The following is a 13,369-nucleotide window of genomic DNA, read 5'->3' on the forward strand; positions in this document are numbered from 1 at the left end:
GCAGGTGTCTCGGCCTGAGCCTAAACAAGGATATTCACCCTGGTTGGTCCTTGGATGGGAGTCCAGGGCAAAGCGTCTCAGACCAGGAGTGCTGATCTAGGACCAGTTCTGCATTTTAGATCACAATTAATAAGATTACATAGTCAAGGAGGACCTGATCCTAGATGGTGGTTGGGCGGTGGTGTTGCATGGCTAGTTTGGTGAACTCACCCTTTTAAGACGTGTGACTGACAAACGTTCAACCAAGGTCCTTTACTTTCCCATGGCACTGCCACAAGATTCTGGTGCCGTAAGTAGCAACACGTTCCTCATATGGCCACCCAATTACTCCCATCTTCCAATGGGATCACACAGCTCCTGCCCATAGGGAAAATAACAGTGTACTGTCTATAACAATTCATCTGAGGATCCTCAAAGAAAGGAAGACAGTCAGCAGTATGTAGATGTCACTGTCAAAGTTTATTGTCAATGAAAACCCTGGAGGCGTAAAAAACAAAACTAAAGTGTGGCTGCCTGTCCACCAGTTTTCAACCAATCCGCAAAATCATTCTGAACACAGCCTTTGGAGCACACTCAGCATACAACAGGGGAAAATGAACCCTGAGGAGTTACCCTCCTACATTAGAACTTACGCTACAAGTAAATGGGTGGGTGGGGGGATAACACTTAAGACACGGGGAAAGTAGAACTTTGAAATTCGTGACCTTTTGGGTGAGGGTTGTTTTGACCAATCACCCTTTGAAAAGATGGATAAACCTGATGGAGAAACTGGGGACAGTCCCTCTAAGTTATCGGATGGAATTAAATGTATATAAATAGAGCGATTATCATTGACTTGAATGTGGATACCCCTTCTATTCATTTAATCCTATCCGATTGCCGAAATCCTATCAGATATCTCTTGCTGCCCAGTTTTTCAAAAGTTTAGAAGTGGTGTTGGAGTTTTAGTAAATGAGCAATTTCAAGATTGTAATGGAGCAAATGTGATCAGAAATACAAAGGTGAGCATGAGGCCCTGCAATGACACCAGTCCGTCACTAGAGTGCACCACCAGGTGCATACTAAATTAAGGAAACTAAAATGGCAAATCAGATTTGGCCTTGTTACGTGGCACTAAAGTAGAGTGTTTTAACTAGAACATGTGGAAATGCTTACAATTCTCGCTCATATCGCAAGTTGAATTCCATGATACAATTTTGGAACTTTAAAGGGAGACAATTCTAGACGCTTATAGACATTACATAGGTCCGGTTGGTTGAACAAATACAGCCTCTACTCTGGATCTTTCGGAGAAAAAAAACTGAACTCCAACACTGACCAAATGTTGCTGGTTAAAGGAATTAAAAATCAGCTGTTGATGACTAAACAACCCTGGGTGGCATTGATTAGCACACACCGTAGCAAAACATCGGATAGATAGTCCCTCCCCGTTTGCTACCGCTTTGAGTCTAGTGAATAGGACCCTGGTATTTCGTAATCGGCGTCTATTGATGAAACAAATGTGCCTCTTAAACCAGCAGCGTTGCAGATTCCCCACGGAGCTGGTTAGAACAGTCAGATGACTCAAGAAGTGACATCACACAATGGAATGCTTTCATTTATAGTGAAATGGACAAAGAAATGAGGTACAACAAACAGGAACATCGTTAGGCAATGGACCTTTGGTTAAAATGACAGCCAGATCCTTTGGCTGGCAAAGCATGATAATGAAAACAAACACAATAAGGAAATCTTAACATGGTATTATGCATAAATAGAAACTTGCTGGTCTCAAAGAGGTGATACTCTTTCTTGGGTCTCCACACGGAACAACGGAGCTGGGAAAGTGGGCGTGGCCTTTAGGAACCGTTCACGTGTAATTGGCCCAAACCGTCAGGGTTTAAGGACTTCCGGGAGGGAGTGGCCACTGAAGGTGCGAGCTGATTGGACCACGAGGAGAGAAACGGCCTAAATTGGCCATTGTGACCTCTTCCTTGTGACCATCCTTTATAAGGGCACGTGGCTGAAGAGGTAGGACACCGACTCGCCATTGTGGGTTCTCCTGATCGCCTCGGCCAGGATCATGGCTATATCTATGATCTGGTGGAGACCACAAAAATACAACATCATATACATCTCTATGGCAGACCGCCATATACCAGTGCCTCAGGTCAGGCAACCTACAGGGCAGCCAATCAATCCTGGTTGGAATGGTTAGCTTTAACAACAGCAGCAAGCTACAGGTGCTTCAAGACATGGGAGAGGCAAAATGCTGCATGTATCAACAAATGGATTCCTCATTGGCTAAAAGGTAGAAGGACATGTGAGAAAACAGGAAGTGCCTATCTGGACTGGGGGTACCTGTATCTTTGGGCATGACTTCATCTTCTCCTCCTGGGGGATGGTGTTGGTGACCACCACGGCCTCGAAGGGGGCGTCGTTGATGCGCGCGATGGCCGGACCGGAAAATATGCCGTGCGTGAGGATAGCGTAGACCTTGATCGCACCGGCATCAATCAATCTAGAAAGAGAAATATGAGTTGTGTAATAAAACATTTTTAAAAAAGTGACAGTAATTTGGAAACTGCGTTTGCAAATAATGCATATGAGCAAAGTAGAAAAATTAAAAAGGCACAAGCATCAAATAGAAGAGTGAAAGGTTGAGGATTTTCAGAGACCGTGAAACGGGAGCTATGGTTGAGACTGGAACAAACGAAAACGATAATGATTTTTATTCCCCCCCCCCCGGGGCCAACTATGTCCAAACAGTAAAATAAAAACGGCAGAGAAAAACTTGCTTTAAAACAGCTACATTTTGTCACTGCAGCAAACAGGAGGGCCCTACATGTTTAGGTCAGCGACAGTACCATTGGCCACACCCACGGCCAAGCCCCCATTTTGACAAAAAAAAAAAAAAACCCTGAGTTGATTTTGAATCCCCACATCACTTCTCACCCTCTACACAATCTCTCTCATTAGGTTCAATAGAATGGGTTCAGGTCAATAAACCATACGGTGATTTGAGATCAACAGATGAGCCTACATAGCAACCATCTATAAATACAGACTTTTATTGACAGCACAAGCCAAACACAAATAACCTAGAGCAAGGCCATGGTAGAATAACTTTGGGGATATTAGGAGCTGTGTGAGGGGTCGCTGTGGCTCACTTCACAGCAGCTTTGCAGATGGTACCGCAGGTGTCGGCCATGTCGTCGACCAGGATGGCCACGCGGTCCTTCACGTCTCCGACCAGGACCATGCGGTCCACCTCGTTGGCCTTCTTCCTCTCTTTGTGGATGAGGGCAAACTCCACATTCAGACGGTCAGCGATGGAGGTCACTCTGGATACAAGGAAATTAAAACAAAGAAGAAATATGAGATGTGCATGTCAGCGCTCAGCAGAAATATCACCGCAATCTCATGACCCCCGGAAGTCGGGCATAAGTCATCTCGAAGATGGACAGGTACAAAGAAACACCCAATGAAAACGGTTAAACGAGAGAGAGAAGAACGGGTCCAAACACTTCTTCCCCGTCGCTTTGCCACATTGTTGAAGACCTCAGGACCAGCCGTATCCGGTTCATGTGACCCTGCCACATTGTTGAAGACCTCAGGACCAGCCGTATCCGGTTCATGTGACCCTGCCACATTGTTGAAGACCTCAGGACCAGCCGTATCCGGTTCATGTGACCCTGCCACATTGTTGAAGACCTCAGGACCAGCCGTATCTGGTTCATGTGACCCTGCCACATGGAATTGGTTATTACCGTTTGGCTCCTCCAGCGTCAGGGGACACAATGCAGCTGTTCTTCCACTCTGGAATGTTCTCCCGGATCCACTGGAGGACCGCGGGCTCCGCATACAGGTTGTCCACAGCGATGTCGAAGAATCCCTACAGACAGAGATAAAAAAAAAAGTTAAGATTTTCCATGATAATATACCGCCTTCTTCGACTAGCCTAATATTGAGCAAAAACATAGCGACAACTTTAGACTTCACTGCATTAACTAGGAATGAAACAAATCTAGCAACTACTACTAGTCGTTTCAATTGAATATAACTTCATTTATTGGCAGGTGAAACTGCACCCTGCAATTGCATTGCTGTGACGGTGAGGTGTTGGATGCTGCCTACCTGGATCTGCGAGGCGTGGAGGTCCATTGTGATGATGTGGTCGGCGCCGGCTACAGACAGCATGTTGGCCACCAGCTTGGCTGAGATAGGAGCACGACTCTGGGACACAGAGGGAGTTACAGGCTCTTTCAAATGAAGCACACAATTCAATTATTCAGTGTGACAACAATTGTTGTAATACAGTAAAATGCCCTGGATTTAAAGAACTAGTGAAGTCTAAATGGTTTGCTCCTCCACAAGGAACACAATCCAGGTCAGGCGACAGACAACAGATGGTGATTGGCTACAGGTTGTCGCGTGTTCAACACAGACATCTCGGTCTTCTGCGGTTAATGCACACAGACATCTTCTGCGGTTAATGCACACATACATCTTCTGCGGTTAATGCACACAGACATCTTCTGCGGTTAATGCACACAGACATCTTCTGCGGTTAATGCACACAGACATCTTCTGTGGTTAATGCACACAGCCCCCTGTAGCAAAATAGCAGCACAAGGTGACCGTAGAGACTCTGGTTTCAGGGGACAAATCACAACTCACAGGTTACTTTATTTACACACACAAGTTCAACTCTGGCAGGACGCTTGTTTCAACATCTATTTTGTACTAGGTCACATTCCACAGTGCCATGTATTGATTTAACATGCCTCGGGGAAAAGAAAACAGTGATGGGCCAACGTGTGGAATTAAACAGCCACCATTTGTTACAAGCAAACATACCCCGTCTAAATCCTTCTTGTATTAAACTTGATTTACAAACATAAGTAAACCCTCTGTCGGAAATCTGTAATGTCCTGTTCTAGAACTTGTAGTTCCGAGTGTTTGTATAGGCTACAGATGTATTTCCCAACTCCAGACCTCTAGTAACCCCTGCAGCACACATTTTTGTTGTAGGCTCAGACAAGTACACCCGATGCAACTTGTCAACTAATTATCAAGCCCTCAACGAGTTGAATCAGGGTTGACTAGATGGGATGACTCTGATGTCAGAAGTGACCTTTTCAAAGCAGGTTAGGTACGTTAAATTAAGGTTAGGAAAAGGGTTAGGGTTAGCTAAATTGCAAAGATTCTCCAACATGACCTCGAATATGTAAGTTATGACGTCAATTTGACATTAGCAAGATCCCTGCTAGACATGACCTTGAAACCTGTTACACTGGAGGACAAGAGTAGTGAGACACTGGGCTACAGTATGCCACTACGTTAGAGGGGCCTTTGATATCTGGCATGTTACACCTCGTTACAAAACATAATAGGGCTCCCGAGTGACGCAGGGGTCTACGGCACTGCATCTCAGTGCAATAGGCGTCATTATAGTACCTGGTTCAAATCCAGGCTGTATCATATCCGGCCATGATTGGGAGTCCCATAGGGCGGCGCACAATTGGCCCGGCGTCGTCCGAGTTTGGCCGGAGTAGGCGGTCATTGTAAATAAGAATTTGTTCTCTCAACGGACTTGCCTAGTTAAATAAAGGTTAAATATGCTCCACAACAGAGATTGCGTGCTTAGGGTCTCATGATAGTAACTGGTGCTTGATACACTGTCTTTGGGTTGATAGAGAAAGAGGGAGAAAAGGTGGAATATAGGTTAGGCCTCAGAACAACTGTGGGTTGCTACATGAGGAAACTTGTTTGTTACTTTATTAACTGGAAGTGTGTGAATCATTTACCAGATAAGCGGTGGTCTGAACCTTTTCTCCCCTCTAGGAAAGTCTGACGTCACCTCAGGTGATGAACCATGCTCTAATTCAAACCGACAGCTTTATTTGGCCGAGGCTGTATTTTTCGTATGTCTTTTGTGTTATAACACAGAAGTTATTGGATGACATGCCAATCAACTGTGTCTGGGGAAAACATTCAATAGGAGGAGATGTGTGTGTTTATATACACAGTACCAGTCTAAAGTTTGGACAACTACATGGGTTTTCCTTTTTTAAAACCATTTTCTACATTGTAGAATAATAGTGAAGACATTAAAACGATGAAGAAATGGCAATCAATAAAGTGTAAAACAAATTCAGAGATACTTCAAAGTAACCACTCTTGCCTTGACAGCTTTGCACACTCTAGGCATTCTCTCAACCAGCTTGACCTGGAATGCTTTTCCAACAGTCTTGAAGGAGTTGCCACATATGCTGAGCACTTGTTGGCTGCTTTTCCTTCACTCTGCGGTCCAATTCACCCTAAACCATCTCAATTGGGTTGAGGTCGGGTGACTGTGGAGGCCGGGTCATCTGAAGCAGCACTCCATTACTCTCCTTATTGGTAAAATAGCACTTACACAGCCTGGAGGTGTGTTGGGTCATTGTCCTGTTGAAAAACAAATGATAGTTCCACTAAGCGCAAACCAGATGGGATGGCGTATTACTGCCGAATGCTGTGATAGCCATGCTGGTTAAGTGTGCCTTGAATTCGAAATAAATCACGAGTGTCACCAGCAAAGCCTCCACACACCATCACACCTCCATGCTTCACGGTGGGAACAACACATGCAGAGTTCATCCGTTCACCTACTCGGTGTCTCACAAAGACGGTGGTAGGAACCAAAAATCTAAAATTTGGACTCCTCAGACCAAAGTATAGATTTCCACCGGTCTAATGTCCATTGCTTGTGTTTCTTGGCCCAAGAAAGTATCTTCTTATTAGTGTCCTTTATTAGTGGTTTCTTTACAGCAATTCGACCATGAAGGCCTGATTCACACAGTCTCCTCTGAACAGTTGATGTTGAGATCTGTGTTACTTGAACTCTGAAGCTTTTATTTGGGCTGCAATTTCTAAGGCAGGTAACTCAAATGAACTTATCCTCTGCAGCAGAGATAACTTCAGGTCTTCCCTGTCTATGGCAGTCCTCATGAAAGCCCGTGTCATTATAGCGCTTGACGGTTTTTGCGACTGCACTTGAAGAAACTGTCAAGGTTATTGATATTTTCCAGATTGACTGACCTTCATGTCTTAAAGTAATGGACTGTCATTGTTCTTTGTTTATTTGAGATGTTATTGCCATAATAAGGACTTGGTCTTTTACCAAATATATACCTTTTACTCCTATATACCACCCCTACCGTGTCACAACAACGCACGAATAAGAAATTCCACCAATTAACTTTTATCAAGGCACACCTGTTAATTGAAATGCATTCCAGGTGACCACATGAAGCAGGTTGAGAGAATGCCAAGAGTGTGCAAACCTGTCATCAAGGCAAAGGGTGGCTACTTTGAAGAACCTCAAAACACTTTTTTTGGTTACTACATGATTCCATATGTGTTATTTCATAGTTTTGATGTCTTCAATATTATTCTACAATGTAGAAAATAGTACAAAATGTAGAAAAACACTTGCACGAGTAGGTGTGTCCAAACTATTGACTGGTACTGTATATATGCTACGTTTTGCACTACATACTGGACACCACACATGGTGAATCATTGTAGTAGACTTCTTTGGGCCTGCGAGCAGCCCGGCAGGCAACAGGCTTACCTTGTCTTTTTTGTCCTGCCGGGCGTAGGGGAAGCAGGGGATGACGGCGGTGACGCGGGACGACGAGGCGATCTTGCACGCGTTGATCATGATCAGCAGCTCCATCAGGTTGTCATTGATCTCACCGCAGCCGCTCTGCACAATGTAGACGTCCTCGCCGCGCACGCTCTCCCCGATCTCCACGCTGACAAAGACAAGCAGCAGCATCATTTAGTGCCACCTTAAGGAAAAGGATAGCTCTTACCACCACGGAACCACTCACTCATCTCCACACTGAGGTAGAGAAGATCATCCTCATCACCCTGCTCTTATCACTCCACGCTAGGCATATAGCTCGTATACCCTGACGGAGAAGGCTGATCGTAAACTTCTCGCCATGGACATTTATTAACTAGGCCAAATCCCTCGCTACAAGTTATGCTTAGGGAAAAAAGGGCAACTGCTACTCACTCATGAACGATACAGCACCACAAATCACTTTCCAACAACACAGTATCATAACTGCACGCCAACAGAGGACTGATGGAGGTCTGGTGCAGTAAATTGGAATGACCAGAACGAGCTTAACGTTGACAAACTAACTCTCATTTGAAAGTGCGTGTGGAAAAGCAGACTTCTGGGAATCAGTGCACACACACACCATCTCTCCACAAGTTGCAGGCTTCAAAACAAGTCAACAACTGAAACATTCCAGACAGGACAACCCCCTTTCCCTGCCTCCGCTGGAGTCATGTGCTCACATCTGACCAAGAGAGGCAATTAATGCAACAGCCGGTCTACCCATCTGAACCACCCAGAAGAGGCACGACGTGAGGAGACACGAGACCCACAGCTACTGTATAGACTAGGACTGTCGTAGAGTATATTTTAAAAATGTGGTCGACCGTGTTCTTTCAACCAATCGATTAGGCGAAAATTTTAAAACTTGTATTCTTCCCATATATTGGCACACCCTAAGTTAATAAATCAACAATATGCACCGAGCTTGTCTGATGCTTTAAGCACACTGATGAAATAATTATGACAGAACTATTCCTGACCCTCCTCCCGCTGCTGGCCATCGCAGATTCTTCCGCAACGCTCCTGGAGTTCACGGCAATAGGCCTGATTGTAACTATATTTGAAAAGGCTAAGTAAAAATGAAGTAGTACGTTGTTTAACCGTTTTCCAGAACTTCTTGGGGTTAGACCCACAGAGAGAGAACTGCTCCTTAAAGTAACTAACTTTGGCCTTCCGGATTGCCCGAGTACACTTATTTTTCATTTGCCTGAAAGACAGCCAGTCAGCCTGAGTATGCGTGTGCAAAGCCTTTCGCCAAATGCAATTCCTGAGGTGGAGTAACTCTGCAAGATCCAAGGTCAAACCAGGGTCTGAATCCGTTTTTAATTGTCATTTTCTTTATGGGGGCGTGTTTGTTAACAATATCAAAAAAGAAGGTTCAAGTGTCTTCGAAAGGGGATCAAGCTGATTTCTATACCATTTTACAGGCCAGTTCATGAAAGAAGGCTTGCTTAGCAAGCGTCTGACAAATCAGGACAGGTCGTTTCACTGAGCAGCCAATACGAACACAGGCTGTAAAACAGTGATCACTAAGGTCATTACAGAAAATACCAGACTGATACCTATCAGGATTATTTGTGAGGATAACAGAGGAGAGTAGCATTTTCTGGGTGTTTGGAGTCATACCTTGAGGGATTTGTGATAATATAAGAAAGATTTAGGGAGTCCCATAAGCTTTAGGACTTGGTCAGGTGGTTTAAGCATGTCCTTGTTTAGGTCACCTAGCAGGACAAATTCCGTCCAGGAGAGATCTTAGGGCAGGTAGGGTACAGGCCGGTGCTGATGGGAGGACGATAGCACCCAGCAACAGTCAACAAAGAGCTATTTGAAAGCTTAATGCTTAAAACCAGCAAATCAAATTGTTTAGGGAAAGACATGGTGGAGACAACCGAGCACTGAAAGTGATCCTTGGTAAAGATTGCCACATCCCCGTCTTTGGAAGATCTGTCTAGCCAAAAAAGGTTATAACCAGAAAGTTGAACATCAGTATGCTAAACTCTTCCTTAACCACATCTTAGTAATGACCAACAGATCTGGATTGGATCTGTGAACACACTTTCAATTTATCCATTTTAGGTCATGAGCTTCTAGTGTTAACATGTGAAAAACCCAGGCTTTCACGAGTTCAGCAACCAGTGAAGCAAATATCAGAGCACAAGTCAGAATTGGGGCTAGCAACAGTAGGTGGGCCAGGGTGTACATGCACATTTCCAAATATCATCAACAGCAATACAATCAAGGCCTGGCATAGCACAGGGAGAGCCCTGCAGTGCTGATTTATGACATCTGAATGTGTATCAGATGGCAACAAGATCATATTGTACAGCAATTCTATCAGGAAACATGAATACAAAGCCGACGAGAGGTGGTTAGAATAGGATGGGAGGCCAAAAGTCAGTGTAACCAATAGAGAGTCAGAGTCCTGAGTGTGGGAACAAACACGGTCTGTCCCACGGTTGGGTAAAGAAAGTTTGTAGTCAACAAAGTACACATGAGTCAAATAGCAAAGTGCACAAAAAAAATGTTTTTAATATAACGAGGGGGGTAGCCATTGTAAGTTCAGAGTCACTCGCCCAAACAGTGAGTGTGTGCTGAGGCGAGTGAAAGCTCGGGAGAAAGGGGTGAGTGTGGTGAAACTGCCTGTACCAGACAGGGGGGCGACAGGCCAGGGGGAGAGGGGTGAGTGTGGTGAAACTGCCTGTACCAGACAGGGGGAGACAGGCCAGGGAGAGAGGGGTGAGTGTGGTGAAACTGCCTGTACCAGACAGGGGAGACAGGCCAGGGAGAGAGGGGTGAGTGTGGTGAAACTGCCTGTACCAGACAGGGGGAGACAGGCCAGGGAGAGAGGGGTGAGTGTGGTGAAACTGCCTGTACCAGACAGGGGGAGACAGGCCAGGGAGAGAGGGGTGAGTGTGGTGAAACTGCCTGTACCAGACAGGGGGGCGACAGGCCAGGGAGAGAGGGGTGAGTGTGGTGAAACTGCCTGTACCAGACAGGGGAGACAGGCCAGGAGAGAGGGGTGAGTGTGGTGAAACTGCCTGTACCAGACAGGGGAGACAGGCCAGGGAGAGAGGGCTCCAGTGAGTGTGGTGAAACTGCCTGTACCAGACAGGGAGAGACAGGCCAGGGAGAGAGGGGTTTGCTGAGTGTGGTGAAACTGCCTGTACCAGACAGGGGGAGACAGGCCAGGGAGAGAGGGGTGAGTGTGGTGAAACTGCCTGTACCAGACAGGGGGAGACAGGCCAGGGAGAGAGGGGTGAGTGTGGTGAAACTGCCTGTACCAGACAGGGGGAGACAGGCCAGGGAGAGAGGGGTGAGTGTGGTGAAACTGCCTGTACCAGACAGGGGGAGACAGGCCAGGGAGAGAGGGGTGAGTGTGGTGAAACTGCCTGTACCAGACAGGGGGAGACAGGCCAGGGAGAGAGGGGTGAGTGTGGTGAAACTGCCTGTACCAGACAGGGGGAGACAGGCCCACGCAGACGGTGAACAGATCTCCAGGTGGAATCCAAGCAGCAGTGCAGCAGGCAACGGGGGTAGGTGTCACACCACCTTGGGAGAAGCTTTTATTTCTGGAGGCAGATTTCTTGTAGAAAATGCCAGTGAATGGACTGAACAGCAGGAGGGGGCTTCAGAGGACGCTTCAAAGACTCCTGACATTTGTTGGGTCAAAAGCCCTCTTACGTCACACCTTCGAGTTAATTGAATTTGTATCTGGTCTGTCCTTTCAAGTCTGGGAGCGCGGTTCCAGGTTGGATGGTGTCCTCAGGTCTCTGCTCTTTGTTTGCTAGACTTGGAAAAAGAAAACACTGGAAGCAGTAATCTATCCGGTTAATTTAGGTCAAAATGAAGTTGTAGGTTAGGAGTTTTGATCTGGAACAAAGGCCATGCATGCTGTGGAGAGTAGCATCCTGCATATGTACCTGCCAAAAAATCACACTCTAAATCTATCCTTTTGTAAAAAAAAAAAAAAACTTAAAAAAACATGTGAGCTCTCACATCTTTCAACATTAATCTGTGTGTGTGTCTCTCTCACTCTCTCTCTCTCTGAGGGGGGTGTGTTTCACAATCTTTGTTTTGGAGGTGTTCAGAACAAGGTTAAGGGCAGAGAAAGCTTTGTTGTTGAGCGTTTAACACAAAATCCAGGGAGGGGCCAGCTGAGTATAAGACTATCATATCAGATCATCTACTCAATACTATGTACTTGCTCCCACTTTTCATCCTTGCAAGGAGGACATCCCACAATAATATCTAATGTATCTGTGTCCTTGTACTCACTCCCACTATCAGGCCAAACTGTATCCAAAAGCACCCACACATTTTAAAGCAGATCATTGTATTAATATAGCTGACAAAGACCCACTATGGCACATAGGGGACAAGTAATGAAGCTAGGCTAAAAATCAATAGGAGACCGTAGCTCACCTTGGTTCATGGGGCAATGCAGTGTACTCGCTCACACCCATTGCATCATATTGCGAGTATTGTAAAGTCTACATGCACCAGAGCAGGTTTATGTAGTTACCATCGCTACTGAACAATTAGGTCAGCTTGCTTACCCGGCTGGAAATGAACCTAGATTACGTGCATGACATCATTTAGGCTAAAATGGAACCAGGGGTGGCAGCATGGCAAAACAATATTGGAACAATACAGATGAGGAAAATTAAATATGTATATGTATTTCTTATACAGAGCGACAGGTGCAATTAGGTTTAAGTGCATGACATTATTTAGGCAGAGATTGAATCTGGGGTTGCAGCAGGGCGAATAATTATAGGAACAATTTGGATAACACACATGTATACATTTTATCAGAGCGACTTACTGGTACAATTAGGGCACATCGAGCGATTTTCCACCTAGTCGGTGCAGGGGGTTCAAACCGGCGGGTTTTTGGTTACTGGCAGAAACCTCTTACCCACTAGGCTACCTGCAGTTATCACTCTTCTTTTCATTCTGTTCATTACACTTTATCTGCAACGTTTCAAGACGTTTGCCTACTGAACGTGGCCTCGGTTCTCTTTTGCTGCAGTAGTTGGTTCTGTTTACCTGAACTATGTTGGCTATTATTAAGTCACGTGAGTCTTTTCGCAAACTAGCTAGCATGGTGTATCTTGCAAAGTTACGACTCAACAATGAACACCAGCACGCGTGACCATGGGATTACATAACTAACTTTCCAATTTAGGTGTTGATGTAATAACGGCAGCACGCTAACGTTATTCAGTGCCGTTAGCATAGCAAACTTACTACTCCTGCGCACACGTGTATGCATGACCCAGGCTGCAGTAAGTTAACGTCCAGCACCAGATAGCTTGATAGGCTAGCTCAGCAGATCAATTAGAGAATCATGCACGTATCTAAATGCAGACGATAAATGCGTAAAAAACGAAACCTACCATGTTTCTTGGTTGGAGAATTTCTTCGTTATCACTTTCCCCAATTCCAGTCCGAGGCGATCAGCCACTTTTTGTGACAGGTCTTGGTGGGAGCTCCCGCTGAAAAGCACGATGTTTGGCATGTCCTAAATATTTATGTGCAATTTGGTAATGTGAGTAGGGGATTTTGGATGCAACAATTATCCCTCAAGGGGCAAGTTAGCTAACAAGTTAACTTATTATCGCTGTAGCCCACGCATAGCATATCAGCACGACAGGACACCTAAAACTGAAAAGGAAGTGAGAACAGTGTTTGCATGGTATAGCGGAAGTT

At 45.4% G+C, this 13,369-nt stretch overlaps 1 protein-coding gene across 1 annotated transcript; it reads right to left on the minus strand.

Moving 5' to 3' along the window:
* Nucleotides 1-440: 440 nt before the first annotated feature.
* On the minus strand, nucleotides 441-13,340 carry LOC115132995 (ribose-phosphate pyrophosphokinase 2-like). Its single transcript, XM_029665781.2, has 7 exons — nucleotides 13,057-13,340; nucleotides 7,598-7,781; nucleotides 4,117-4,215; nucleotides 3,750-3,874; nucleotides 3,150-3,323; nucleotides 2,341-2,500; nucleotides 441-2,079 (listed from the first exon to the last, which is right to left on the minus strand). The coding sequence occupies exons 1-7, from the start codon at nucleotides 13,176-13,178 to the stop codon at nucleotides 1,987-1,989; spliced, it is 957 nt and encodes a 318-aa protein (XP_029521641.1). The 5' UTR covers nucleotides 13,179-13,340; the 3' UTR covers nucleotides 441-1,986.
* Nucleotides 13,341-13,369: the final 29 nt, after the last annotated feature.

The sequence above is a fragment of the Oncorhynchus nerka genome, linkage group LG2, assembly GCF_034236695.1.
Source record: "Oncorhynchus nerka isolate Pitt River linkage group LG2, Oner_Uvic_2.0, whole genome shotgun sequence".
NCBI classification, from domain to species: Eukaryota; Metazoa; Chordata; class Actinopteri; order Salmoniformes; family Salmonidae; genus Oncorhynchus; species Oncorhynchus nerka.